At 46.1% G+C, this 27,363-nt stretch overlaps 17 protein-coding genes across 17 annotated transcripts; 9 read left to right on the top strand and 8 right to left on the bottom strand.

Moving 5' to 3' along the window:
- Positions 1 to 465: 465 nt before the first annotated feature.
- On the top strand, positions 466 to 1,794 carry KL928_005399 (uncharacterized protein; the record flags this gene model as incomplete). The annotated part of the gene is made up of 1 exon (XM_043206203.1): positions 466 to 1,794. The coding sequence occupies one exon, from the start codon at positions 466 to 468 to the stop codon at positions 1,792 to 1,794; it is 1,329 nt and encodes a 442-aa protein (XP_043057380.1).
- A 179-nt stretch (positions 1,795 to 1,973) lies between these two features.
- Positions 1,974 to 3,722, top strand: KL928_005398 (uncharacterized protein; the record flags this gene model as incomplete). Its single annotated transcript, XM_043206202.1, has 1 exon — positions 1,974 to 3,722. The coding sequence occupies one exon, from the start codon at positions 1,974 to 1,976 to the stop codon at positions 3,720 to 3,722; it is 1,749 nt and encodes a 582-aa protein (XP_043057379.1).
- A 176-nt stretch (positions 3,723 to 3,898) lies between these two features.
- KL928_005397 (uncharacterized protein) lies at positions 3,899 to 5,593 on the top strand (the record flags this gene model as incomplete). The annotated part of the gene is made up of 1 exon (XM_043206201.1): positions 3,899 to 5,593. The coding sequence occupies one exon, from the start codon at positions 3,899 to 3,901 to the stop codon at positions 5,591 to 5,593; it is 1,695 nt and encodes a 564-aa protein (XP_043057378.1).
- Positions 5,594 to 5,892: 299 nt separating this feature from the next.
- Positions 5,893 to 8,217, top strand: KL928_005396 (uncharacterized protein; the record flags this gene model as incomplete). The annotated part of the gene is made up of 1 exon (XM_043206200.1): positions 5,893 to 8,217. One exon carries the CDS (start codon positions 5,893 to 5,895, stop codon positions 8,215 to 8,217), a length of 2,325 nt encoding a protein of 774 aa, XP_043057377.1.
- A 91-nt stretch (positions 8,218 to 8,308) lies between these two features.
- Positions 8,309 to 9,179, top strand: KL928_005395 (uncharacterized protein; the record flags this gene model as incomplete). Its single annotated transcript, XM_043206199.1, has 2 exons — positions 8,309 to 8,955; positions 9,158 to 9,179. 2 exons carry the CDS (start codon positions 8,309 to 8,311, stop codon positions 9,177 to 9,179), a joined length of 669 nt encoding a protein of 222 aa, XP_043057376.1.
- A 184-nt stretch (positions 9,180 to 9,363) lies between these two features.
- KL928_005394 (uncharacterized protein) lies at positions 9,364 to 13,251 on the bottom strand (the record flags this gene model as incomplete). Its single annotated transcript, XM_043206198.1, has 1 exon — positions 9,364 to 13,251. The coding sequence occupies one exon, from the start codon at positions 13,249 to 13,251 to the stop codon at positions 9,364 to 9,366; it is 3,888 nt and encodes a 1,295-aa protein (XP_043057375.1).
- A 61-nt stretch (positions 13,252 to 13,312) lies between these two features.
- Positions 13,313 to 14,293, bottom strand: KL928_005393 (uncharacterized protein; the record flags this gene model as incomplete). The annotated part of the gene is made up of 1 exon (XM_043206197.1): positions 13,313 to 14,293. The coding sequence occupies one exon, from the start codon at positions 14,291 to 14,293 to the stop codon at positions 13,313 to 13,315; it is 981 nt and encodes a 326-aa protein (XP_043057374.1).
- Positions 14,294 to 14,381: 88 nt separating this feature from the next.
- On the top strand, positions 14,382 to 16,175 carry KL928_005392 (uncharacterized protein; the record flags this gene model as incomplete). The annotated part of the gene is made up of 1 exon (XM_043206196.1): positions 14,382 to 16,175. The coding sequence occupies one exon, from the start codon at positions 14,382 to 14,384 to the stop codon at positions 16,173 to 16,175; it is 1,794 nt and encodes a 597-aa protein (XP_043057373.1).
- A 4-nt stretch (positions 16,176 to 16,179) lies between these two features.
- On the bottom strand, positions 16,180 to 18,651 carry KL928_005391 (uncharacterized protein; the record flags this gene model as incomplete). Its single annotated transcript, XM_043206195.1, has 1 exon — positions 16,180 to 18,651. The coding sequence occupies one exon, from the start codon at positions 18,649 to 18,651 to the stop codon at positions 16,180 to 16,182; it is 2,472 nt and encodes an 823-aa protein (XP_043057372.1).
- Positions 18,652 to 18,853: 202 nt separating this feature from the next.
- Positions 18,854 to 20,998, bottom strand: KL928_005390 (uncharacterized protein; the record flags this gene model as incomplete). Its single annotated transcript, XM_043206194.1, has 1 exon — positions 18,854 to 20,998. The coding sequence occupies one exon, from the start codon at positions 20,996 to 20,998 to the stop codon at positions 18,854 to 18,856; it is 2,145 nt and encodes a 714-aa protein (XP_043057371.1).
- A 120-nt stretch (positions 20,999 to 21,118) lies between these two features.
- On the bottom strand, positions 21,119 to 21,988 carry KL928_005389 (uncharacterized protein; the record flags this gene model as incomplete). Its single annotated transcript, XM_043206192.1, has 1 exon — positions 21,119 to 21,988. The coding sequence occupies one exon, from the start codon at positions 21,986 to 21,988 to the stop codon at positions 21,119 to 21,121; it is 870 nt and encodes a 289-aa protein (XP_043057370.1).
- Positions 21,989 to 22,136: 148 nt separating this feature from the next.
- Positions 22,137 to 22,673, bottom strand: KL928_005388 (uncharacterized protein; the record flags this gene model as incomplete). The annotated part of the gene is made up of 1 exon (XM_043206191.1): positions 22,137 to 22,673. The coding sequence occupies one exon, from the start codon at positions 22,671 to 22,673 to the stop codon at positions 22,137 to 22,139; it is 537 nt and encodes a 178-aa protein (XP_043057369.1).
- Positions 22,674 to 22,768: 95 nt separating this feature from the next.
- On the top strand, positions 22,769 to 23,899 carry KL928_005387 (uncharacterized protein; the record flags this gene model as incomplete). Its single annotated transcript, XM_043206190.1, has 1 exon — positions 22,769 to 23,899. The coding sequence occupies one exon, from the start codon at positions 22,769 to 22,771 to the stop codon at positions 23,897 to 23,899; it is 1,131 nt and encodes a 376-aa protein (XP_043057368.1).
- Positions 23,900 to 24,029: 130 nt separating this feature from the next.
- On the top strand, positions 24,030 to 24,460 carry KL928_005386 (uncharacterized protein; the record flags this gene model as incomplete). The annotated part of the gene is made up of 2 exons (XM_043206189.1): positions 24,030 to 24,042; positions 24,135 to 24,460. The coding sequence occupies 2 exons, from the start codon at positions 24,030 to 24,032 to the stop codon at positions 24,458 to 24,460; spliced, it is 339 nt and encodes a 112-aa protein (XP_043057367.1).
- Positions 24,461 to 24,541: 81 nt separating this feature from the next.
- Positions 24,542 to 24,883, bottom strand: KL928_005385 (uncharacterized protein; the record flags this gene model as incomplete). The annotated part of the gene is made up of 2 exons (XM_043206188.1): positions 24,542 to 24,777; positions 24,841 to 24,883. The coding sequence occupies 2 exons, from the start codon at positions 24,881 to 24,883 to the stop codon at positions 24,542 to 24,544; spliced, it is 279 nt and encodes a 92-aa protein (XP_043057366.1).
- Positions 24,884 to 24,956: 73 nt separating this feature from the next.
- On the bottom strand, positions 24,957 to 25,946 carry KL928_005384 (uncharacterized protein; the record flags this gene model as incomplete). Its single annotated transcript, XM_043206187.1, has 1 exon — positions 24,957 to 25,946. The coding sequence occupies one exon, from the start codon at positions 25,944 to 25,946 to the stop codon at positions 24,957 to 24,959; it is 990 nt and encodes a 329-aa protein (XP_043057365.1).
- A 230-nt stretch (positions 25,947 to 26,176) lies between these two features.
- KL928_005383 (uncharacterized protein) lies at positions 26,177 to 27,156 on the top strand (the record flags this gene model as incomplete). The annotated part of the gene is made up of 2 exons (XM_043206186.1): positions 26,177 to 26,997; positions 27,135 to 27,156. 2 exons carry the CDS (start codon positions 26,177 to 26,179, stop codon positions 27,154 to 27,156), a joined length of 843 nt encoding a protein of 280 aa, XP_043057364.1.
- Between the last annotated feature and the right edge of the window lie 207 nt (positions 27,157 to 27,363).

Raw genomic sequence — 27,363 nt, 5'->3', positions numbered from 1 at the left:
ACGCGCATGAACGATACCCTGGTGGGCTATCCAGCTTTGGAACGAAGATATCGCTGGAAAAGTTAGCGCAGGAGCTTACAAGCATAGCATAGACACCTACGGCGAGTTGAAACTAAGCATGGAGCTTGTCTGAGACAGCTAGAGCATGTCCTTGGATACGTTACCCGGCCTTCTAGAAAGAACCTAAAAGAAAAAAAAAATTTCATGGAGAAGATAAGAGGGTAAGGGTGCCTAGCTTTGGTTGGAATAGGGGTTGTTCGATCGACTGAAACCTCACAGAACAAAGAAATGGGGTTCCAGAAGCTTGGCCCTGATTCTTGCTATTGTAAATCCATTAGTAGTGCCATCTTATAACTTCATTGTAGCTGGAACGTGGAGACGATCCACCTGCCGTCGATCGACGTGTGCCCATTTTCTTTCGCGCCAAGTGAAAAATAAGGAGCCTAAATAAATCTATCCCTAATCATGGCAACAGTGTCTTTGGGGCTGAATGAAACCGACGACCATTCCATTTCCAACAGCGTATCGACTGTTTCAAAAAGACGAAAGCGGAGAAATGGTAGTTTGAGGCTCAGCAAAAGTCCTGCTCCCAACCCTAGGCTTCTCAATGTTTGGGGAACGTTACAGCTAAATACCAACCCTGTTATGCAATTCCCGAAAGTCGCCGCAATCCCGCCGTCCTTTATACACCATGACAAAGAGCAAGCTGAGCTGCACAGCCCAAATAGCCTAGAAGGTAATCTACATAGTTCAATGCTGAAGTCAATCATGAAACCAAACAAATTAATGGACGAGGAGCAACTGGGTAAAAAAACGGTTTCGTTCAAGGACGAAGTATCAGTGAGAAGCAATTCTTTGAGAAGCATGCAGAAGGCTGCTTCAACTCATGTACTCGCTGCCCATACAAATCGCAATTATAGGGACTCTCCAGTTCGTTCAAAATTGCTGAACAACAATTTATTCCAGAGACCGACGAGCAAAGAACTAGAGCAGTTCCGAACGGAACCTTCAGAACTGGACATGCTATGTTTCGAGCCCGAGCATTCGACGCCAGACGACGCAGACCACACTTTAGATAGTGTGTGTGATTCCGAGAAGCAATTGAGCCAAGAAAGCCAAAAGGGGGAAGAAAAGTCAGAAGAGCTGGCTACTGATCATGGCGAGGCTGCACATCAGAACTTCTTTTATGAAGTGTCTGATATCTTCAGTGACTCGAAGAGGTCCTCGGGCACCAAAGAAGCAGTGGAAACAAATGAGTACTGCGTTTCAAGCGACGTGCAGGAAAACGATGTGGACGAAATCGATCAGCAAATAAAAACATTAAAGAAGAAAAGAAAGGAGATCATCAAGAAACAGCGCCAAACATCTTGGTTTCATGGAGGGCTGTTAGGATTTATCAGATCAAAGACCAAATATAATCCTCCCTCAACGCCCAACGAGCACACCAACACAAGTTCTGACATTATACAGGCTCTCATGGAGTTGGAGCAAAACCGCGATGGAACGCAAAGCAGTACAGGGGAGTACTCCAATGGTACCACATTTTCATCTAACTTGGACACTCCCAACAGCTCTAGAAGACTCAGTATTCGAGAATTTTTCAAAAAGAGACAACGAACCCCAATCAATACCAGTGCCTCTGAGCCTATAGCATCACTTTTCAAAAATCTACAACTCCAACCACTGAATCTGGCTCCAGAAACGAGACTAAGCCGCAGCAGATCTGAGGAAGATATTAGCGCTTTTTTTAATCGAGCAGCTGAAACCATCGCTATCCACGACCGTATGCCATGATACCAGAATCAGTTTAAGGTGAGGAGCAACTCTCCAGTACCATTTCGAAGCCAACTTCACTATCGTGCTAAAACTAGCTATTTCGCATTCGATTTACATCACCCAATATTTTTCCTCCAGGCGTTGATGCATGTTGATAAGCCGTCAAAAATTATTCGACAGAGAAATAAACCGATTTGATGAGTTTCCACGAGGTGCTTGACAATGCCACGCCCTCAAACTTCCCGAATGGCGGGACACGCAGAGGATCAGTCACTCAAATGGGTAGTCCAGTGCTGTGGAGGAAACGTAGTGATTCGTTATCTTCCTCTAGCGAACACGAGTCTACGTCATTTTTGAGCTCAGATACGACCCGCGATTATGGGTCAGTAACTCAAGACTCGTACATCCAAAGCAGAAGAGCGTCTCTGCTTTCGTCAAAGCTTAATGTTCATGGTTTCACTCCAATAAAAGCCGACGATGATGGCACACTTCGTGAGGTGGAAACTACCATGAAAAGTGAAACTGAGCTTCTAATCAAAACCTCGATTCCACTGATCGCCACGTTTCTTCTGCAGTACTCATTGACGGTTGCATCTGTTTTCAGCGCCGGAAGCCTTGGTTCTCAGGAGCTGGCTGCCGTTTCGCTGTCCAATTTGCTGGCCAACATTTCGTCCTACGGTATTATTCAAGGAATAGCCTCATCCTTGTCGACTTTGTGTCCGCAAGCTTTTGGTAGGAGAGACTACGAGGCTGTTGGCTTGAACGCCCTGCGCTGCTATATGATGCTATGGGTAATGTTTGTTCCCATCTTCATTTTCTGGTATTGGGGTTCTTACCCTTTACTACGGGCAATAGTCCCCGATGACGAGCTGTGTAAGCTGGCAACCAGCTACCTGAGAATACTGATATACGGTGTTCCCGGATTCATGACCTTCGAGGTGCTGAAGCAGTTTTTGCAAGCCCAGGGAGCATTTCAAGCTTCAACGCTAGTCCTGGTGATCTGTGCTCCCTTGAATCTACTACTTAACTTTGTGTTAGTTCACGATAGCCGTATCGGACTAGGATTCGTTGGAGCGCCCACTGCGGTGGTGATCACAAACTGGTTAATGGCCCTTATGCTACTATACTATGCCTACTTCGTTCAAGGAAGACAATGCTTTTGCCGTTTGTCGACAAAAGTGTTCACCAACTGGAAGAGAGCAATCACCTTGGCTGCACCTAGCGTCCTCATGATTGAAGCTGAGTGGCTGGCTTTTGAGATCCTTTCTGTCGCCTCGTCACGGTTTGGCACCGCCTCTCTGGCGGCCCAATCAGTGGTTTCGACTACTTGCGTGACAATTTACCAGATTCCGTTTGCAATCTCTGTTGCAGCGTCAACGAGAGTTGCATGGTTCATTGGATCTGCTTCGAAGGATGCCGCCAAGAAGGTCACGAGAGCCGCGTTTTTGGTCGCTGCCATTTTTGGGGTCTTCAATGCGTCTGTTTTGGCCACTTTCAGGTACAATATCGCATCCCTATTCTCGCAGGACCCGAAAGTTATACAGCTAGCAGGACGAGTGCTCATTATTGGTGCCATATATCAGGTGAACGATGTTGTTTCTTGCGTGACCGCTGGTATACTTAGAGGCCAAGGAAGACAGTACATTGGAGGCTGGCTGAATCTATTCAGCTACTACTGTGTCGCCCTTCCTGTGGCATTTTTGCTGGCTTTCAAATTTAGGCTCGAGCTATTTGGTCTCTGGATCGGTATGGTCATCGCGTTATTCTTCGTTTCTGTGTGTCAGAGCTACTTTGTGATTACGAGTGACTGGGAATCTATAATCAGAATGTCCATTGAGGATGGGATGGCCCACGAATCTGGCAATTCATTGAAACCAGCAAAGAGCACCAGTAGCTTTGTGGACTATAACATGCTGAGTCCTGCGATTTCGGTGACAAGTGGATGAAGAGATATCACTACATGCGCACGTCGATCGGCGCGCCGGAATTTTTTATAGTGAAATAGATAGAAAAGGTGGATTTAATTTTGCCACAACTGGGCTTGATAAAGTGAACCTGCTCAATACTTTTGATTAATCTTTTAAGTTAGCAAGCAAATCTGAGCTACAAAAACAAAACAACAATGGCCTGGTTTGGGCGAACGAATTCCAATGTGTCAATCGAAGACAAGATCAGCGAAGCGGCTTCGGAGTCCATTCCTAACGGTGAGATCGATCTTGCCGGAGCACTTGAGATCAGTGACCTGATCCGTTCGAAGCAGGTGACATCCAAAGATGCAATGCGTGCTCTCAAGAGGCGTTTCATGAGCACCAAGAACCCAAATCTTCAAAAGTCGGCATTGAAGCTTATTGACTTCTGCATCAAAAACGGTGGAGAGCACTTTCTGTCTGATATATCATCTAAGGAGTTCATAGATCCAATCGTTTCCACGCTACATGATAAAAATCTGAATCACACGGTGAAGGAATATTTGCTACAACTAATTCAGTCGTGGTCGATCATGTTCAGCACTAACCCGAAATTGGGCTACGTTAATCAAGTATACAACAAGCTTCAGAAAGAGGGATTTCACTTTCCGATGATTACAGACTCGATAGAGAGTACATTGATAGAATCCAAGGTTGCCCCCGAGTGGGAAGATTCTGACGCTTGCATGCTGTGTTCTACGCTCTTTACCTTTTTGAACAGAAAACATCACTGTCGTTCGTGTGGCGGAGTCTTTTGTGGTACACATTCCTCAAACACCTGTGAATTACCGGAACTTGGAATAACCATACCAGTCCGGGTTTGCGATACATGCTACCAGGAGCACAAAGGCAAGTCAAAACAGTCGAAAAAGAGATCCAAGAAAGATACGCCTGCAGGGGACGAAGATGAAGATCTGAAACGCGCCATTGAGCTCTCTTTGAAAGAGTCTGGCGTTCCCATTAACGCTTCCGTTTCTTCAAAACCAGCGCCACAAGCTGCTCAGACAGAGGAAGACGACGAGGAAATGAAGGCTGCCATTGCGGCTAGTCTTGCCGATTTCCAAAAGCAGGAAGCAGCGAAATCTCCACCTGTGTCACAATCAGAGATAGCACCTCAGCCAAGTGGACTTTACTCAAACCTGCTTCCTGAGAGCCAAACCGCAAATTCATTGTATACACCAAGCTACAGCCCTGCCCCCGCAGCTCCACAACCACCGCCGCAAACCTTTTCTCCTCGGCCAGTACCGCAAATCGACTACAACAGCATTACTGGCGTTGAAGATCAGAATATTGTCCTATTTGCCCAGCTTGTTCAGAACCTGAAAGCCGCTCCTGTCGAGAAGAAACTCAATGTTGCCAACGATCAGGCCCTAAAGCACTTGTTTGTTAGCATAAACCAAATCAGACCCAAGCTTGAGTTCCAGCTGAAAAAGGAAGTGTCGAATCTGGAAAAGTATCAGGACTTGTACTCGAAAACTTTCGCGGTGACTAAAATTTACGACGAAATACTACAGCTTAGACTTGCCCAATCACAGCAGATGTACCGGCAGCGCCCTCAACAGGCATACTTTGCACCTCCACCACCGCCAGCAGTGTCGCAGTATACTGCTTCTCAGGTTCCTGGTCCTGTTTCTCAGCAAAACTCCGGCTCCTATAACGTCCAGTATGCTCCGCTGCCACGCCTGGACACTGTCTCCCAGCAGCCTGTCCCGTCATCTCCCTCCCAGTTTTATCCAGCATCGCCTGCTGTGCCCGATCAAATATCTCCCGTGGCCTCGTACACGGAGATTCCAAAGCAAGAGCCCGAAAAACCCAAAGTTCAGGAACCTGTCAACCTCATCGATTTGTAGTGTATAGATTCCAGGCTGTGCAGGCCTCTTCAATATATTTTGCGATAATACTATTTTATCATGAATATACAGGAGCCAGTGCGCAAGCGGACTCGAATAGGATCCGCCTGTGTGAGCTGTCGCAGACGCAAGGTCAGATGCGATCGTGGGAAACCCGCTTGTATGGTAAGTTGCCGGCCATTGCATGTCATTAACCATCACAGGTGTGCATAAAACGGGGCACGGCTAGTGAGTGCAAATATATCGAGCCGGATTGGACCTATGGCCCGGTCTTGGTTCCTGAGCAGCTACCTGATATAATGGTCAGCGATTGCATTCCAGATTCAGCTCCTGAGCCAAAGAATTTACTCAGTGAGCTTGAACAAATGAAGAAACACCTATCAGAGCTGGAACGGAAACTGAGCTCGTCAACTTCACTGGAAACTCCAACAGAGTCTGAGGCAGAGGATGATGTGATTTCCTTCAAAAATACGCATTTCGATTTCGACGTTGATGGCAGACTTGTGTTCGACAACGATATATTTTCTCCCCGGATGCTCTTGATGAAAGACCCACTCACACGCCTCTCCAAGAAATACATGGGAGACATGAAGAAGACTGAGAAGGCGCGCACGGAGTTTCTTAATCTCAAAAATCCCTGGTATGCAAACGAAAAGGAATCGAAGGTGAGTGAAGTATTCAAGCAAAAAGCCTTGCACCGGCTGCCATGGATATTGCATAAGGAGACAGAGATGCCTACCGAAGACTCTGTCATCGACATAGATGGGCCTAAAGGTGGTCTGGGAGGCTATTTGCAAAGTGTCATGCCCACGAAAAAATCCACATGGTTACTGCTTGATCGCTTTTTCGAGTACTGGTACCCCCATTATCCATTTGTTGACGAGGAGCATTTCACCTCCTCTATATCTGAGGTCATCGGCGAACGCAGCATGGAGGACGAGCAGATAAACATTATTGGCATTTTTCGAGCCAAGTTAGTCCTGCTCTCTTCGCTATTGTATCTGATCCACCTTGGCCAACTGACATTGTACACGATCAACATGGAACCGATTGCCGAAACGGAGACCGACGAGAACCTAAAGTATCTGGTGGAACATCCATTGAACAGCCGTCTTCTTACTACGGCCTCATATTGCAGCAAATGGAGTGGTATGACGCATATGCCAGCTTTGGCGACTCTACAAAACCTTCTCTATTCCAGAATTGCATTCAGACATTCGCCCATGGAAGGAGAGCATTCGGATTTGGAGTCCTTCGCTGGATTGGTCGTTCGCATGTCCGACATTTTGGGACTGAACAGAGACCCGACAACTGTAACCAATTCTCTCACACCGAAGCAAGTGAATCTCTGGAGAAAGTTGTGGCTTGGTGTGTGGACTGTTGACTCTGGCTGGTCCTTCCAAAATGAGAGCTTCGCACCAAGGATCCACAAATTTAACACCAAAATGCCGGTCTTCCTTGGAGAAACGAACGCGAATTGCAAAAACGAGAGCGCGGAGAGAGGCTCTATTGCTGTTCTTCAGAGTCGCGCGAAGCTTAACAGGCTATTCGCCGCGCTCATGGAGACAGTCACAGACCTCAGCGGGTCGGTCAAAACCTCTTGTCTTCTTGAACGGATCAGGGATTTGGAGACATACCAGGAAAATATGACCGGTGATATAGTTATGTTTCTGAATCCGGACACACTTGGCTCAGAGGACAAAGTTACTCAAATTCAGCGAATCAACGGATGCATCCAATATCTCGAGATAAAGCACATGTTGGTGTATCTCTACTACCATCTGTTTCTGCAATACGAGCTGAAAAACGATATCGCAAAGTCAAAGCATTTTTTGATGAAAAGCATACGTTCCTTGATGTCTATCTTGATCTTCGGACGCAGCTCCATATTCCGCCTTGGTGATTATTTCGGCCATGGGAACGAACACGTTGTCGCCCAGCCATTGATGCAATCTGTAGGCAGAACGCGGTGCTTGTATTTCATGCTTTTGGTGCGCATTAAGCATGTCACTTATACAAAGTTCATTCAGGGAAACACCGAAACAGAGGTGGTGGCCACCTGCAATAGAATAGTGGAAACTGTCGAGAGTTCAGTGGGTGAGGGACTGCAAATCCAGGGAAAACTGGCAGCGACCCATTTCATTGCCTGGTTTGCATGCAAAATCCACTCCTTTGTTTATGCAAAAGTGTACCCTGCAATGGTGGAGTCACTTTTCAACACAGCGAAAGAACCAACGGAGGAACATGAGAAGCTAAATGTCAACATAATGCTCAGGTGGAAGAAAAGTGATTTTGAGGATCTGGCCGAACTGCTTTCCAGGAAATACGAGTGTGAGGACGTCTTTCTTGGCTGTTCCTTTCCGAATCATTCAGAAAAGACGTCAGATGCTGCTGGCGCAATTGATTCTGGCTGGATTGGAAGGTTGCTCACTAACAGGTTGCATCCATACATTGAAGGAAACCCTCTCATTTCGGAGTTTCGGCAGGCTTTGAGACCGGATCAAAGCGTGAGTAGTACAGACACCACTCCGGGAACCGGTCTCGAATTTCTGGGCTCTGACTTGAACATTGATGAGCTCTTCACAAATATTGATAGTTCCATTTGGAATACTTTCCCCCTATAAAGCACACTTTTTGCTCTTGTATATAGTTCATGTGCACAAAAATTGCATTCCCTTAATTTATTTTTGGTATTTATTTTTCGGCATTAGATATATGCTCTGTTTGCTTCTGTTCGGTGGAATCTCGTTTGCTAAGCTCATTTGCCCCGACTCAAATCCTTTGAATTGCTACCCTGAGCTTTTTGAACCTTCTGTGGATTGGAGACCCGTCAAAGAAGGACAAATCATTCCGGGCGGACTGGACATACGGCTGAATATAGACACGCTTGAACGGGAAGCTAAACTTACGGGAGATATCCAGCCAAACGAGAACGGCATTGTGATTGTTTCCGAAGACACCATGGGGCCAAATGAAGAACAAAACTTGTCTGAGGCCCTTGGGTACGTTTCAAAGTTTGTGAATCATGGATTTGGCGATTCAGCTACCCTAATCAAAAAACTGGAATATATTTCTGATATGAGCTCCGACTCCGACTATGGTGTCGACGCCATGCAATTCATACAGCCATTGATCCGACTATCTGGATTGTATGGCGAAGAAGGATTGAAAGAAATTAGGGAGGAAGATCGCGATGAAATTAGGGAGCTGGCATCGATAATACTGGCATCTTCTTTAAGAAATAATGCAGAAGCACAGCGGATGTTTTTACAGTATTTCTCCAATCCTATGGATTTTGTCGACCATCTTACAGCGAAAATCGATAATGACGTGCTCCTGAGGCGGAGACTCGGGATACTTGGGTCTTTACTGAATAGCGGATCATTTTTTGAAGAATTTGAATCTATCAAAAAAAAGCTGCTGATTTTGTATCCTCAGCTGGAAAATCAAGCCACCAAGCAGCGGCTCATCCACATCATAGGTGACGTCATGGGAGGCGAAGAGGACAACGACATAGATCGTCAGTTTGCCGATTTTGTGCAAAATACACTGATTGCCCAAAAGGCCCTTGACGACGGCACATTGACACTGTTGGATGAACTGAAGAAACTGAAGCTGAACAACAGAAATCTATTCAAGGCCAAGTCTGAATTCTTGGAGTGGCTGAACGTGCAGATGGAGGCGTTGAAAGCAGCCAAAGACCCGAAGCTGGAAGAGTTTCGATCTCTTCGACACGAGGTGTTTGGCAACCCAAAAGCCATGCGAAAAAGTTACGACGAACTATGACCGGGACGCATCACAGAATATTTGACAAGCTTGAGTCTTAAAAGAGCCAAAGGTATCAAACGATGACAAATTGTCACGATAACTATGAGAATCAGGTACAGCTTGAGGTTGACTTTGAGATTGTAGCTTTCCATGACATCCTTGCCAGTATTGAATAGACATTGGTCATTATTCACGCGCTCTTCTTCTGTGCAGTACAGTTTCAGTTTCTCAGTGAAGACGAGGTTGCTTATCGACATCACGCAATAGTGTGCTGGCGAAAGATAGTTGAGTGCTCTCAGGAAGCTGTCGAGTGTCATAGCTAGGAGACCAGCCATAGCAACACCGACGGAACATATAATGGAGATGACGTTGAGCGCAAAGCCGGGATGATCGAACATGGTGTTGAACGAGAGTCCCACAGATTCTCCTGCATTGATGACAAGAGCGGATGTGTACACCATGGTGAAAAACAAACCAGCATCGTATTGAAAACCTACGACGAACACCAGGAACACGGAAAACACTAGAGCATTGAATATTTCGAATGGGATCTCGATGAGTGTGTAGCTGACAAAGAACGAGTACAAATTAGTAGCGTCGTCGGTGTACTCCTCATAGAAGAAGTCTCGCTCGCGCGGATACGCAGCCATGTTGTTCAGCATTCCAGTGAAATAAATGGATACGATCTGCTGGATCAGACCTAGTCTGTTCTGTATGCTGGTGTTGTTGTGTTTGAGCCTTGCAAAAAACAGACTCAATATAACACCCATACCGATAACTTGCGTGCATCTTGCAAACAGGATGTTTTTATCGCGGATTAAGCTGAGGACCTGTCGTTTCGTAAGCACATACAGTCCAGTGACAAAATCAACAGGCTGCTTGACAAAAGCATGAAATTCAGAGTACAGGTCTGCCTTTGATGTGAGCTTTCGACGAGGAGTTATGTGAAGGTTTTCGGGTTTCCAGGCACCGACAATGTGCCGCACTCGTTCTCTTGTGCGCCTCTCTACTTCCTCATGGGTCGTGCTGTACGATATCATGTCGATGACATAATCAGCAAGATTGGTGAACTTGGGGATAGGATACCCGATAGAGGTGAAATGGTCGACCAGTTGTTCTTGCGTGCCGCTGAAGGCCACACGGCCGCCCTTTGCAAGCAGCAGAATGCGGCCAAAACCAGAGAGAGTGCGCGGCTGGTGGATGGTCATTATGACTGTTGTTCCAGAGCTTGCCAGATGATCTAGGCATTCCAAGATCGAGGAGGCAGTGAACGAGTCCAGTCCAGACGTGGGCTCGTCCAAGATGAGCATCTTTGGCGACGACAGAAGCTGAATGGCGATGGAGAGCCGGCGCTTTTCGCCTCCAGAAATGCCCTTGATCAGTTCGTTACCAACCAATGTATCGGCACAATCCCGAAGACCGACCTGTAGTATCAGTCTGTCCACCAATGCGTTGATCTGAGAAGAGGACAGTTTGGCTTTCGAGAGTCTCATCCGGGCTGAAAAGCGTAATGTTTCTCGCACAGTGATGGAAGGCAGGAGATGGTGGTCATCCTGCACAACGTACGAGCAGATAGGTCCGATGGTATCGAATTCTGTCTGGCAGTCGTTCAAGTATACCACTCCTGAGGATGAGTACTGGGTGAATAAAGTGGATTTCAGACGGCCGCTCATCAGGTTCAGCAGCGATGTTTTCCCAGAACCAGAGGGGCCCATTATGATGTTGAGTTTTCCCGACTGGAAGTTGCAAGACACATTGTCCAGGATCTGTTTTTTCCCCCTACGGGCCAATTTGTTTTTCACATACAGATTCACGTCGCAGACGCGGACTTCCAGGGGCTGATCAGGCTGAGGAAGTACCGGGGCGCTTTCTGTTGGAGTGGCCGACGTCGACTCGCGTCCTTTCACCTCTTTGGCCATGGTCACATCCTCAGGCTTTATTTTCAAGATTACGGCAGCTACCACGAAGGTGCCGACAAAGAATGCAATCAGGACACCAAATGGAAGCGCTATCCAGTTCTCCCAGAAGCCCAGACTGTTGGTGATGTAGGAGCCCGTATACGCACGGCAAATGTCCTCCACATCGGGCGAGTCAGCGTACTCTTTGAAACAGTCGCCCCGATAGCCTGTAAATTGGTTGGAAATAAGAAGTCCATAAGAATACCACTGGTATGCGACGTACTTGCACCAGCGGACATACACAGGCATCTGCTTTGCGTTCACATACATTCCGTTAGTCATCGTCTGGAATGTGAAGTTGAGGTTGCAAATGAGTGTAGCCAGAGCGACGTCTCTGGTGAGGGAGGCGGCCAAGGTTGCGAATGCCATAGAGTTCAAATGGAATAGTATGTTTGCGGCAAAGAAACGAAAGAAATAGATGGGCGAGTCCGTTCGAAGACCCACCATGAAGTAGGTGCACAGAGAAAACAAAAGAGGTATGATTATGTCTTCGGAGAAGAGTTTGGCGATCCTGCGTGCCAGCAGAAACCCAGGAATAGAGATGCAATGCTCGGACCGTTCCCTATCATACACTCGTAAGTCCAAGGAACACAGCCGGTAGCTTTCGTAAAGCAGGAATAAGTACGCCTGCAGAGACGAGACAGTGTACAGAGAGCCTTGTATGGAGCGCAAACCAACTAGGGAACTTCCTGGCTTGAAGTAGAGCCATCCGGTCATCAGACCAAGAAGAATAGCTTCCATCAGCAACGCTGCATAGCCAATTGGGTCTCTTCTTTCGAGAATAAAGTTTCTTCGAACCAAAATACGAAGCTCTCTCCAAAAAGGGGCCCGCCCCACCTTTTGGAAGGTTTCGTCACCATTATCGGAGCTTTTATCTTCATACGCTGGTAGATTAATCTTTGCCATTCGCTGCTTCCACTGCTCAATAATGGAGAACACGCGTTTCGAAGATATAGCTTCCTGTTCAGGGTTTCGCGAGTCAACGCTTGTCGTATCTATAAGAAAGTCAGCTGGATTGACATCCTCTGGAATAGGGTATCCTAGAGACGCGAAATGATTAAACACGTTTTCGTACGTGTCGCCATAGCACATGTGTCCCTTGCTAAGAATGTAGACCTGGTCAAAAAGCTTAAAAATGTCTGCTCTGGGCTGGTGGATGCTCAAGACAATGGTTTTGTCCAGTCTTTTTGTAAGCCGTTTGAGCGATTCACAGAGCAGGTACGCATTGTAACTGTCGAGACCCGTAGTCGGCTCGTCCAGAAATAATAACGATGGATTGGAAACCAGCTGGATAGCAACACTGAGTCGTCTTTTCTCACCCCCACTGAGCCCCTTGTTTACACGGTCTCCCACAAGAGTGTCACGGCACTCTTTGAGTCCGAGCTCCATGATAATCTCGTTCACAAGCTTTGCACGAGCAGTTTTCGAGGTAAGTTTGGGCAGTTTCAGCTCAGCAGCGAACATGAGGGTCTCGAAACAGGTCAGATTAGGAATGAGAATATCCTGCTGAATCACATAGGCGTTCCTAATATTCGAGAGGTCTGGGGAATTGTTATAGGTCACTGAACCCTCCTGAATAAGTGTTGAGCTTGTAATTTGTTTACCCGCAAGCCGGTTCAGAAGTGTCGTTTTTCCCGAACCAGACCCTCCAATAATACATGCAAGAGTGTTTTCTGGAATGTGGAATGACATGGGATGCAATATCTGTTTCTTTGCTGATTCGCTTCCCCGTTTATTAGCGTTTCGCCCAAACATCTTGCTAGCACCCTTGCGAGCTGATATTTGGAGATTGTGGACATTGATGCTCACAGGGCGCGTTTTAGTGAAAGATATATTCTCCTCTGTATCCACATAGCTCGGATCATTCAAGGGACTGTATTCTAAAGGCTCGATGCTTCGAGACTTTGATATATCACTCGTCTTCTCCGACATTAAAATCGGAGTTTTAGTAATATAGGGCGGTGCAAAAAATATTATCGTAACTATAATACACCTAGCTTGCGTGCTTTATACGCGGTTGGCTTATCCAAGAGTCGACGCCGGTTCTGGGAACCTCCTTGTCGGCATATAGTTTGCGTAGCAGCTGGATGGAGTCCTGGTCCAGCGTGTTAGAGGTCACGCCTCTCGGTTTAGCCGGGGATCGCTCTTGTAGCTGCAGTTCCAGATCTCGTATCCGCTGCTGACTGGCTTTCTCCTCTTGGATTTTGAGTTGCAACTCACTCTTTATCTCTTCGTACTGGCTTTTGTAGTAAAGGTTCTGGTCGTCTGACGTGAGCCGTTTGGAACGCGCTTCCATCTTGAGTCTCTGGTTTTCCAGCTCAAGCTCGCTGATCCTGTCGCTCGCATCTTTCTTGAGCTTAGAGAGCTCTGTTTTCGTGTTGTTGTATTTAGTGTGAAGATCGTAGTACCCGTCGAATATTTCCTTGTTTGCGTCGAGCTCCCGCTTGAACTCCTCGCGTAGAGCCTTGTATTTTTGAGCAAGCTCGGCATTTTCTGTCCGGAGCTGTTGCAGCTCGACATTTTCGGTAACCAGATCAAAGTCGCTTATGAGCTTGCTGATTATCTGATTGTTCTGTTCTATGTGCTCGGCAAGCCCTCCTCCAACGGGCTCTGCAATAGGTTCTGGAAACTCACCAGGAACATGGTCGTTCCGCTGCCAGCGTTCGCGGCTCATCCTTATTCTTTCTAGAGTGTCGTTGATTTTCCAATCGTCATCCAAACGTGACGGCGTCATAGGAGGCACAATTGCAGAGCTTCTGCGGCTTCTTGTATCATCCATGTCATCATCAATGGCTAGGTCGTCGTCCCCGTTTAGATATCGTCCTTCGCTATTCAGGTAGGTGTTGTATTCAGTTACATGGTCTTGATCCTCAATTGGAGTTTGGGTATTCAGCGGACTGGGCGACGGTCCAAATATGCTATTGTACACTTTGCCAAAAAGCCCTCGGCGTCGAATGGTGGTTGTATCAAACATACGCGTATTTGTTTTGGATCTTCCCTACTTAAATCTGACAGAAAACAATAAAAAAAAAAGGGCCCATATCTTTTCTTCAAATAAAGGAATGAGAGAGTTGCTTCTACCTGTTCTGCTGCTCTGCGCACTTTGTAGAGCATCAGTGCATTACCCTTTTGAGGAGTCATTGGAGCTTAGGCCTTTGGAGCGCAACAACCTGCTTGCATCGTTCGATTTTAAAATCAACTCTACGGAGTTCGAGTTGTACGAGCCAGAAGACAAGACGTTCCATTATTCAACATTTTCCAAGCTTTTAGGACCCATTCTCCAGGAAACAAACACAAGAGAACTTCACCTTCGGTTCAGCCAGGGATGGTACGACCCTGAAGTTTATGGAGAGCTTCCGTACAAAGGAAAACACGGTGGGGGAACAGGCGTCGAATTGTGGGCGGTCCTTGAAGGCCAGAACGAGGACACTGTCTTCAAGGACTGGATCAAGCTGGCCAACTCGCTGTCGGGTCTTTTCTGCGCCTCCCTGAACTTCATCGACTCTTCATCAACAACCTATCCAGCGACGGTATTCCAGCCAGCAGCTCCTATGTTGGAACAGGGTCTGTCTTTGAAAAATGATCTTTTTCTCTTAAGAAGCGCTTTGCCCAGGGAACCTGTTTGCACTGAAAACCTTACGCCCTTTCTGAAACTTTTGCCAACTAAAGGCAAAGCAGGTATCTCGTCATTACTCACCGGACACAAAGTTTTCAACTCGCAGTGGTCCTCTATGTCAATTGATGTCACCACCCACTGCTCAGGAACAAAGTGCCATTACGAAATGGAACAATCCATCAATCTGATATTAGATGTGCCAATGACTCTGGAACGCAACAGAATGCCTATTCCCAAGCCCACCCCTGGCTCAGAGCTCAAATGCGACCCAACAAAACCTTTTGATGCGTTCCATTGTTTTCCTCTGGATGATATCTCGGAGTTGGAGTTCTCGTTGGCTGACCTCTTCGGCAAAAAGATTCAAGGTGGTGCATTACTTGCGTCACAACCAACTAAAATCTGTGCAGACCTGGATTTGGAGTCTTGGAGCATGGAAGTTCAAACTGATAGTCAGATCGTACCTAAAATTGAGCAAGAAAAGACTTGTTTTGTGATCGAAAACACAAATGAGCATGATGTGCTATTCAGAGCAAAAGACACAAAAAAAGTCAAGTCTTTGAAAAGTCCTCCAATTCTTGCATCCAGATCTCTCTCTGGCTACTCTCAGGATTCCGGGGGGTTTAGAATAGATGTGAAAAATCCTACCGATGAAGACTTGGACATCATTATTTTCGAATCGATACCATGGTTTGTCCGCATTTACCTTCACACCCTGACCTTAAACATTAATTCGACAGTCACGCACATTGTATCGGATCCCCAGTTTGACCAATACGTCAAAGGCATAATATATAATCCAGCAATTGACAGACAAAAACCGTCACACTTGGAACTGCTTGTCGGCATCCCTGCACACACGAAGATCAAACTCTCTTTGGAATTTGATAAGGCTATGCTATTATACGCTGAGTACCCACCAGATGCAAATCATGGTTTTGAGATTGAACCGGCAGTGATTTCGGTCCTTGACCGCAACTCTCATAATGTAGTCTACGAAATGAGAACTACTACAGCACTACTAACGATTCCGACGCCCGACTTTTCGATGCCTTATAATGTCATTATTTTGACTTCCACAGTGATGTCGTTGGCTTTTGGTTCAATCTTCAATCTGTTGACAAAACAGACAGTGACAGAGGAAGAAGCAGAATCGAGGGTGAAGGAAAGTAGGATTACCAGATTGAGATCTAGAATCAAAGAACGCGTCCAACGCATCAAAAGTTTATTTAGACGTTCATAATGCATTATATTTTATTCCTCTTCCTTTGGTCGTCCATAAAGTCTGTGATCTTTGCTATTTGTTTAGCAAGACCACAGGATGACCAGTTAAGATTAACCCAATTCTCAAACTTCGTTGCTAGCAACTTGAGAGGAGCTCCTTGCTCGCATTCTAAATTTTGTGTGTTTAGCAAAATTTTGAAAAGCTCGCTCCATAATTCTCTCTGCCAGTAGCTTGGCATGTTCTCGCGTATCTTATAGTTATTTGAGCTGGTTTTGAGAACCCCCAATGCTTTGCCAAATAATAGCATATGGACAATGTTTGCCAATCCATAATAATCAGGCTCGTGCCTCCAAGAGTTCCAAGTTTCATCTGGAGGATAGGTACCAGCAGATAACTGAGCAGAGAAACGAACATTCTCTGGAAACAGCGATAGATCGATTGAGTTTTCGAAATCAATAAGTTTCAAGTCGTGGTAGCCGGGCTTTGTGTTTGGAGTCAGATTCAAAATACAGTTCTCCGCCTTGAGGTTGGCATGGACTATTCTTATCGAGTGCAGAATATATGTTTGCTTCAGCAGCTGCGCAGTGACGTAAATAACCATGGATTCTTCCAGTTTGATTGACTTTGGTTGCGATGTCAGCTGGATCAAATCCAAGAGGGTTCCGTGTTTCATGTATGGCAGTATAAGATATGACTCGTCCTCGAATTTATAGAAGTCAATAACTCTGATGAAGTTTCCAGGCGCTCTAACTTCCAGTTGCTTGAGTATATAATACTCCCAATCTATTGGAGGTGAACGGACTTTTATCGCTGCAGCTGTTCCGTCTGATTTCTCGCTTAAATATGTACCTGCTTTATCCAAGTTTCCTAGCTGTTTCGTGAAACAGAACGTTTCGCCTCGAAATTCAAGCATTAACTGACGGCTTCCCATTATTGGAGCAGCGTGTGGTTTAAGCAAACTTTTGAGAGTATTAAATTTGTCGCGTTTGGAGGTCGACTGGTGGTAATCTTCATACTTCGAGAGATGCGACGACTGCTTGTACAATAGATTTTTCTGCAAATTGTTGTCAAAGGGGTTGATCAGAACATCGCTGTTTCCAGGCTCGGAGTGAATAGGCTCCTCCAAAAATGGGGAGCTCATTGCACCAGTATCCTCATTTGTGGATTTTTTTGGCGTAGCAGGTGGATGATTTGTAATGGTTTCTGTAATAAATTCGCTGAGCCCTTCGTCCAATGGAGGTTCCTCGTCGTTGACTTTAGTCTCTTTCAATGGCTGATTGAGCATCTGAAGAACCTCTTTCATGGACTGGCGTGAATAAAATGTAAGCGTCGGAGAATTAAGCAATTTGGTTTCATTCTCAGCATCCACTGAAAGTGTGTGTTTCTTTGAGGGTGTTTCTAGTGTGCGCTCCGATTTTCGCTTTTTTGCTAAATAGTACACGCCACGGCTGAGAAGCAACACTTCCATAAGACTTCTTTCGTCCTCTCCATCGGAATATAATAAATCAAGGTTGAAATCGAACTTCTCAGTGCGTTTTCCTGGGTTGTGTATAATTTTGGTGACAGGAAAGCGCAATTCGCTGTCTCGAAATACCTCAAATTTAGGCTCATTCGACTTGAGCACCCCTTGTTGTATGAGCTTTTCCCCTGACCAAGATGCTGGACGTATCACATTTTCCTTCCTCGAATTGTCTATCGTATCAAGATGCTGCCATATTCCCTCACTGGCTGACGAGGGTTTTGACTCCGAATCATTATAAACAGCAAATGTTTTAGAGCTGTGAAGAGACCCTCGTTTTGCCACCGTTTCCAACCCTCCGCCGGATGGATTATGCAAAACACCTAATCCCTGCCTCTTCTGAACTTGGGAGGATTGGGCTCTTCTGATCTTGAAATTTTCGTAGGCACGGATCAGCCTATTGAGGGGCCTGGCTTTTGCGTCAATGCCTGCTTGGTACAACTCCTCTGCCTTTTTGAAATCCTGTTCAAACTCCATGAAGTTTGCAAAGCTCTCGTACAACAGCGAAAGAGATAGACCAATCTTCTTCTTGTAAAGATAATGGAATATGTCTCGTGGGTTATCGCTGAACTTCACATACTCCAGCCAAACCTTGAAATATCGCACCTCGTTTTTGTAGTAGTCATCGTCTTTGAAATCGTGTGTTATTCTTTCGAGCAGCTGAATTAGTCCTGATTCTGTGTTAGCCCCAGAAGGGTAATGAGTGTGAATCCAATCCAAGTACTTTAGGTAAGGCTCTAATGGATCATCTAGGTCTTCAAGCTGAGCGGGATCGAGAGATGCTTCGAATTGATCTCTTTCCCTAGCAAGAATTTCTTTGCGTGTTTCCTTGTTCAAAGATAAGGCTTTCACCAAATTATTGGCAGAACGGCCCTGCTTTAAAGGCTGAATGTTTTCTTTGTCGGCTTCAATACGTGAAAATTCGGTTGAAGAGCCAGAAATGATCGACCCCCCACTATTACCACGCGAACTCATCGCGTCATTAATCATAAACAAACAATTATTTTTTTGTATACAAAAGCGAGTTTCCGTATGATTAGGTAATAAATTCCGATCAGATCTTTATAAGCTACGGTTTGTGTGAATTCTACTTCAAGTTAGCATTAACGTTAATCGAAATGGCTATTTATACCCAGCATTCTAGGATATTTGTGCTATCAACCTAAATATATACATGTCATGCTGCTTGAGCACCTTCCTCGGGATGATTCTGCTGCTCGTTAGGAGGCAACAGATATTTTTTGAAGGCATCATTCTTTTCCTCGAATGGACGTGGCCCCAATAGTCGAATCATATCGTCCCTGGTTAACACTTCTTTGGCGAGCAACTCTTGGGCCACTTTCTCGACTTCATCTAATTTTTCAGTCAAGAGATTTCTACACTTTTCGTATGCCTCATTGATGACTCTCTTAACTTCGTTATCGATGAGCTCGAATGTCTCCTCGCTGAACAGTTTGTGCACTTGTGGTTGTTGACTGTTTGTTTCAAAAGTGATCGTGCCTAGCTTCTTCGACATTCCCAAACGAAGAATCATCATATTTGCCATTTGCGTAATTTTTTTGAAATCATCAGCAGCACCAGTGGTAATGTCATCAAAATTGAGCTCCTCTGACACTCGTCCGCCAAGCGCCATAATCATTCTGTGCTCGAACTGTTCTTGTGAAATGAGATACTCATCACCGGGAAGATACTGCGCGTATCCAAGAGCACCCTGGCCACGAGGGATAATAGAAACCTTTAGCAAGGGGTCAGCATATTGCAGATACCATCCACAAATTGCATGACCTGCCTCGTGATACGCAACTGTTTTCTTCTCTTCCGGCGACAGCACTCTGCTCTTTCTCTCAAGACCTGCAATCACTCTCTCAATTGCCCGTTCGAAATGAACCAGCTTCACCACCTCAGCGTCCTCTCTTGCTGCAATTAATGCAGCCTCGTTACAGCAATTCGAAATATCTGCTCCCGAAAATCCTGGAGTCAAGGCAGCTAACCTCCCTGCAAACTCGTCCGTGACAGGATGTTCAAGCTTGAGCGGTTTCAGATGAACTTTGTAAATTGCCTTTCTTCCCTCAATATCTGGTCTATCAATGCTGATATGTCTATCAAATCTGCCTGGTCTGGTCAAAGCTTTATCCAGAATATCGGCTCTGTTAGTACCAGCAAGAACCACAATGTGGTCAGTATCCTCAAAACCGTCCATTTCGACTAGGAGTTGATTCAAAGTCGCTTCTTTCTCGTCGTTCGCACCCATTGGCCCACTCTCTCTTGATTTACCAATGGCATCGATCTCGTCCACAAATATGATACAAGGAGCTAGCTTTCTGGCTGTAGAAAACAAGTCGCGAACTCTGGAAGCACCAACACCAACGTACATCTCGACGAACTCGGAACCGGAAACCGACAAAAATGGAACACCGGCCTCTCCGGCTGTGGCCTTGGCCAACAAGGTTTTACCTGTACCTGGGGGTCCCGAAAGTATAGCACCTTTTGGAATTTTGGCACCCAACTTCTCGTATTTTTTAGGCTCTTTCAAAAAAGTGACAAACTCCATGATCTCTTCCTTGGCTTCGTCACATCCTGCGACATCTTTGAACTTAACGGTAATGTCCGTTTCCTGGTTGAAAAGCTTAGCTTTGGATTTCCCGATGCCCATGATGTTATTCAAAGGCCCGCCGCCTTTACCATTCGGAGCACGCTTTTGTAACTGCCTAGCAAGATAGTAAGTACCACCGATTAGGATCAGAGTCGGCACGAACGGCATAATGTAGGACAAAATGCTTGAGCGTCGAATGTAAGACACTGGAATACGTTCGTTGTTTGGTATGCCGAGTTTATCTTGGATCTCATCTAATTCTTTTTCAAAGAACTCAACCGAACCTATGGTGAATCCAACTATCCTAGGGTGTTGGGTGACTAGCTCGGCCTCCACAAATGAGCTGTTTATCACCGTAATACGTTTCACCAGTCCTTTCTCAAGAAAGTTGACTTTGAAGTCCTGGAAAGTCATTTGATTGTTCTCTGCACCGGAGTAGCTATTCAACAGCAGAGTGATAACGAGACCAGGAAAAATCCAGTTGGTCCATTTTGTGTTTTTGAAGAAGTCCTGTGGCTGATTGCCAAGATCAGGTCCCTTCTTCTTCCTCTTCTTGTTGTCCTTATTCTTGTCTGGTTCTTCGTTCGGGTTGAAAAACGTTTGCTTAAAACGGGTTTGCTGTCCAGACGAAAATGAACGTACTAGAAGAGGAGCAATCCTTGGAGGCTGCTGAAAACGCACCTTGGCCAGTTCAGGCCGCAAACGTGCTATCGAGCCCCTCAAAAACATATCTCTAAGAACTTGAAGTAATTGCCACTATATTTTTAAAGAAGCTATCTGAGCCCGGGTAACTACCGTAACATAAAAATATGAGTATATTAGATCAAGCGTAGATAGATGGGTAGCGTACTAGAAGGTCTCCTCGTCGCCCATCTTTATATCGTTCTCCTTTCCTGGGCCATCGGTTTGATCTTCGCTAGGAATTTGGAAACCCTCAGTGGTGCTATACAAGATTTCCTGGATGTGAGATACTAGCTGCTCCATGCTAACATCGACTGGCTCAGAGTTTTGCAGCTTCTCGCTGAGATTTTGTGTGAGGATTTCGATGTCTCGTAGTTTATTGAAATAGAAGTTTCTTTCTGTCTCCAAGCTTTCTTGGACCAGCTTCATTTCTTCCGCCTGAGCTCTCAGGTTCTTCAGTTCTTCTTGAAGGCCGGATGGAATGCCAGGGCCATATCCTGAGGATACACGTGAGCTGGAATAGCTCAAAGTTGGCTTTGAATGCAAAGGCTCTCTGACTTTCTGAGCCGATCCAGTAAGAGACGTTCTTCTGCTGCCTGAGTGGCTACCGTTTGCTGACGAGTTGGAAAATACACGCCGACTGCCCGACGACGTTCCTGCGGTCGATGGAGGCAACGGTGCTTTTCTGCGTGCCGTGGGATCGTAATCGTCCAGTTTATTTTCTGACCAAAGCCTGCTCATCCATTGAAGAAATTCCAAATTATCCTGGAGGCGGCATTTCATCAGTCGTTCCACAGGAACTTCTCTGGTAATCTTGTGCCTCGAAAACCCACTCTGCAGAATCTTGTAGTTGGTCAAAGTTTGATAATCTGAGGTGGGATTGAAGTTGACTTTCCCCATCGGCAAGTCTCCAAAAATGGAATCAAATATCTGGCAGTATACGGCTCCGTTACCGCACTGCTCGATCTTGGTATATTTGAGCTGATATGTGGTATTAATCCACTCCAGAAGCTCTGATCTAGAAGCCCCGACAGCCATAAGAGAAAGTAAACAACGCGAAGATTTTCGACGCGACGGTAGTCTTCAAAGTAATATATAAGGGAGGCTCCTGAACGTATCATTCAATAAGTAAGGTAGACACCAATAAATAAGCTATAGTCGGAAAGGGCCCTATATAGAAAGAATCCTAGCTGCCCGTGTTCTCATAGCTGGGCTTTCTTCTTTCAGGGAGCGCCGAAAAATCCCGAATCACATTGAATTCGCAATTTGCGTTTTGGCTGAAAAATCTACCGGGAATTCCGTCATTGTCAATGAACGAAGCCCTATGGTCTCTTCTCTGCGGCATTGTCAGAAGCTCAGTTATGTCCCTTTGTTTTTCCACCCGTGCTCGGTAGGCCAAAAAGTTCTCCTCCAGCTGCCCCCAGACGTTGGGTGAGTGAATGCTCGAGACTAGCGACTTGCCATCGTGCTTCTTCTTGTAACTCTCATTAGCGTAGTAGTATCCAAAACCAAGTGCAATAGCGGCTGCTCCGGTGAGTGTCGATCTATTCACAATGGGCTCCTCCTCGCTGAGGGGTAGCTCGTGGTGGTCGTCATGGTCGTGGTGTTCCTCTGAGTGTCCATGCTCGCTCTGATGAGAGCTATAGCGACAAAGCAGCGGAAGGGTGCCTTTAATGCTCCTTTGAAGAAGTCCTGTTTTGGCAGAGCGAACAGTTGACAGCATCCTTAAAACAAGCTATAAGAAATTGGGGTAAATTTTGTGGGCACATAACCAAGCTGGTTTTTCATCAAGAGAATGAAAATTACTTTAGTTTGTTGATGAGCAGCGAGGAACCCGAGAAGATTGGCGAAGAGCAGGTTGACGATTTGTTTGGGGATGCCAGCGATGAAGAAGTGGTAGATGAAACAGCAGTCAACGTGTCAGATGAGGAAAACAACGATGTGCAGAAAAGTGACGACGACGACGACGACGACGAAAAGGAGGTAGAGGAAAAAGAACCTACCCGTGCAGAAATATCGATTCCCAGACATCCACGATCACATGTTCCCAGTAGAGACGCTATGGTGTTTAGTCTGCCGCGGTATCTCTTTGTGGACCCCGAACCGTTTGCTCCTACCACGTTTGAATCTAATATTAACGAGTTCCTGAAAGTTTCCCTCAAAGACAGCACAAACAAGGAATTGCAAGATTCTCTGGAGTTCAAAAAATTAGAGGTGCAAAATACGATCAGGTGGCGATATGCAAAGACGTCGTCGGATGAGCTTTATAAACAGTCCAACGCCTCAATCGTCGAGTGGGAGGACGGTACGATGTCGCTGAAGATTGGAGACGAGTTCTTCAACATCAAACTCAACAACAACGAAGACGAGATTTTGGTGGCGGAGAGCGGCGACCTGTATCTCCCGGTGACGGAACTCAAGAAAAGCATTCAAGTTCTTCCTTCCTCGACCAGCTCCAAAGCACACAAGATTCTCGCCAACACCTTGCAGTCTAATTTACGCTTGAGGAAATCGAAAAAGATCAATACCATAGTCACCACTGAGGATCCAGAGCTCAAGGCAAGAGAGATGGAAAAGGCCCAGAGAGAAATCGACAAGGCTAGACGGAAGCAGCTTGCCAAGCTGGCAATGGAGGAAGAACGACAAGAGCGCGAGTCCAGGACAACGAGTCTGGCACATTCCATTGACGCTGCCGAGGACGAGGACGAGCAGGACGACGGTGAGTACAATGACAAGGACGACTTTGTTGTCAGCGACAACGAGCAAGACTCGGGCCTGGATGACGACGAGCTTGATAAAGCTGCTGAGAAGCTGAGAAGCGTCAAGCGTGCCGGAGAAGCCATATACAGGGAAAGATCCCAGGAAGTTGAGGAAGAGGAAGACGACGAAGGTGCAGTTGTGCGGAAGAAGCGCCGTGTGGTGCTTGACGACGAAGAGGACGAGGACTAGTGTACACTAATATACGACATGTAGAAAACTATATAATCCGGGTAACTCTGAATCCCTAGAAGCTCCAGGTACAATTTCTTACACATAAATAAAACAGACATTGCGAAAAAACAGATCTGATTTTCTAGTCATGTCTTGGAACGGTAAGTTGCAAACGCGCCAGAATTGCGCAATCCGAGTCGCTAACCTTTAGCATACACTGACAACCTCGTCGCCACCGGAAAATTGGACAAAGCTTCCATCTACGGAGCTGATGGCTCCTCTCTGTGGGCCACCACTAACAACTTCCAATTGCAGCCAAACGAGGTGCAGGAGATTGTCCGCGGATTCTCCGATCCTTCCCAGCTGTACGCATCGGGTTTGCACATCCAGGGCCAAAAGAACGTTTGCATTCGTGCGGACCCGCGGTCAATCTACGGCAAACACGATGCCGAGGGCGTTTTGTGTGTGAAGACCAAACAGGCCATTCTGATCGCTCACTATCCGTCCGGCGTCCAGGCCGGTGAGGCAGCCAAGATTGTTGAACAATTAGCCGACTACTTAATTGGTGTGGGCTACTAAACAATACATACCAACAATATACAGATAGGATGTTTTGAGGATACCATTGGTGTAGGCCTTTATCAAGTGCCTCAACAGTCATCATGGCTTCACGATATCTTTCGCAAGTCGTCCAGCACATCCGTATGGATAGATCAGCGCGTTGTCCACGTCCCAGATACCTGCCTTGTAGTAGGGGTCAGTCTTTAAGAACTCAATGATCTCCTCTCTGGAATTGGCCACAATGTTGTAGGAGGACCCTGCAAACTCGGTCTTCGCATCGTCCTTGTAGATGGCTCCACAGTTGGTCACTCCCTTGTTGAAAGCCGCTGGAATTCCTTTCAGGTGCTCTTCTCTGACAGCTGCACGGCTCTGGCGTTAGTAATAGCAGTTTTGTCCACTTACGGTTCCCGGTTTGTCGTAAACAATAACTAAGTACTCCATCGGTAGAAACTTGATATCTTTTAGTCGACGAAAATATTTTGTTACCTAATCTATTACATATCCCCTCAGCACATCAGATTATGGAGTCCATCTTGCTGAAGACGCTGATCACGGCAGCCACGACTTCCAAAACAAGGTCTCCTGGTTTGTCGGTTTCGATTTCCTTCTCAATTTCAGAGAAAAGGTTCATGCCCACACCAATTGAGGATCCTTTATCGATAAACGGATACTCGCTGAACTGGCTCAGTATCTCGTCGGCCCGGATAAATGCATTATCGCGGCTTTCAAAGTTGAGGTCCATTAGGATGTTCTCCAAAACATTGGCGGCACAACAGCCTGCTACCAGACAAACCGTCCGGAGATACTTGTATTTGACGGTTTGCGGGAAGTATTTCTCGTCGTATTCTATGATAAAATTTCTGTTTGTAAGCATAGCGAGAATTCGGGATATGACGTTTCTCTTTGGTGTAGGGTCCTGGATAGGATGCGTGGCCATGTCGAAAAGAAGGAAATTCTTTCTTTCGGTCTTGAGAACACCTTTGTCCACCAGGCCTTTGGCCAGCCTCTCTCTCACCTGTTTGAGCTGGTAGTTGATCTTCATCAAGTTCCAGGTTTCGCCAGACAACAGGTCAATCCAGTTGGAGACGCTCATGTGTTGAGAGTCGTTTTTGATCAGTTTGAGTGCTTCGTCCAGAAGGGTCTCTCCAGTCATGGAACCATCGCAGCACTCGATCAGACGGTCTGGGAATTCAAACCTCTTTCTTGCAGGGTCGTTCACCATTCTAATCTTTCCTCGGAAGGCCAGCTCCAGGATTATTAAGCCCCGCAAAGCATAGGAGATGTTGTCGTTCCAGAAAGAAAGATATCCTTCTTTATCTTTGAGTCCAATGAGCAAAACTTCTTCCATCAGGGTCAACACAGGAACCTGATTTCCCTTAGACGACTCCGAGATATCATTTGGGTCGTAGGCGATCTTATGTTCTCCTGCATCTTCAAGAGCTCCTGAGCTATCCTCGATTGTAGAAGACTGCTTTCCCCGACGTCTTTGTAATCCCGATGACATATTGTCGTTTTACGTTAGACGCGCTTATGCTGGTTTCAATGCGAGGGCTGCTTTCCAATGCCAAATCAAATAGCTGTTGCCAACGGAAGTACGCTTTGTTGTCTCTTTTCGAAAAAAGGTAGAGGTGTAATTTTGCTTGCCAAGCACACGACTCGGGCTGAACTGATGAAAAAATTATGCTCCTATCCAATCTAGGCTGTGCACATAAAAACCTTCGCGATTTAGTGATCATGTCTGATAAGCTGCCCCGGGCCACTTTGAGGCAGAAAATTCAGGTCCTGGATTATCTTCATGGGCCGCCGTCCAGGTCGCAAAAGGAAACAATTGAGCATTTTCGGAAACTCGGCGAGTTTGGTATATCCCAAGCGACCCTGTCGACTTGGGTTCTTAAAGAACCAGCACTCAGAACGCAGCTCAGCAGCAATCCCACGTTTGAGACGTACAAACGCAAGCCACGACTAAAATACCCGGACGTCACAAAGGCTGTCGAAGAAGAGATCGAGCGATACTTTGCAGAAAACGAAACCATAACGGATATGCAAATCACTAATTTATTCATGAAATATATGGAGCAACTTGGCTACTCTACAAAGTCCTTCAAATTGAGCAAAGGGTGGCTGCACGCATTCAAGAAACGCAATCGCATATTTAACGGTCGTCGGCTGCGCGACTGGCAACCTCAACCTCCTGAAACGTACAACGACAGTGCCTCCTTAGACCTCAACTACGATGAAATATTTAATAACCAGTTCGTGGGTTTCAATACCAGATTAATCCATTCAGATGACCACTTCACCAACCTTATCAATAGCATTCCGGGGCTCGAGCAAATATCACAAGACACAGATCGCATCGAACCAGTTGAGCTTCAGCCACCCTCTGCGATTCCTCCTCCACAACCTGAAAAATTACCATATTATCCAACTATTCAAAATCCGCTACAGAACCAGCTCTCGCGCAAACCATATGTACTCGAAAACTTCAAGTACTCCAAAGGGTCGCACCCAAACTCAGAAAAGGTGGAAAAAATCCTCGAGAATATCACTGAAGGGTATGCTACCATATATAATTCTGGCACCTCTGCTATCATGGGAATTCTCTCGTACCTCAATCCACCCATGATTTGCATCAACAATTCAGGGTACCAGGGGACGCATCGAGTGATCAAACTTCTCTCAAAGCTCACAGGACTTCAGAAGCTGACCCTTGAAGAAACAGAGCGACTTCAGCCAAAGTCTGTTATTCTGATCGAGACGCCCATGAACCCTGAAGGGTACGTATTAGACATCGCCAAGTTTGCAAGGCTTGCGCACGAGAAACAGTCATTTCTCATTGTTGATTCCACGCTTGCTCCTCCTCCCCTCCAATTTCCGTTCAAGTACGGTGCGGACTACGTTGTATACTCGGCGGTGAAATA

This window comes from Ogataea angusta (genome assembly GCF_019207475.1).
Source record: "Ogataea angusta isolate 61-244 chromosome Unknown 61-244_NODE_14_length_139412_cov_88.040155, whole genome shotgun sequence".
NCBI classification, from domain to species: Eukaryota; Fungi; Ascomycota; class Pichiomycetes; order Pichiales; family Pichiaceae; genus Ogataea; species Ogataea angusta.
The sequence above is the reverse complement of the archived record's forward strand: the minus strand, read 5'-3'. Positions and strand labels throughout refer to the sequence as shown.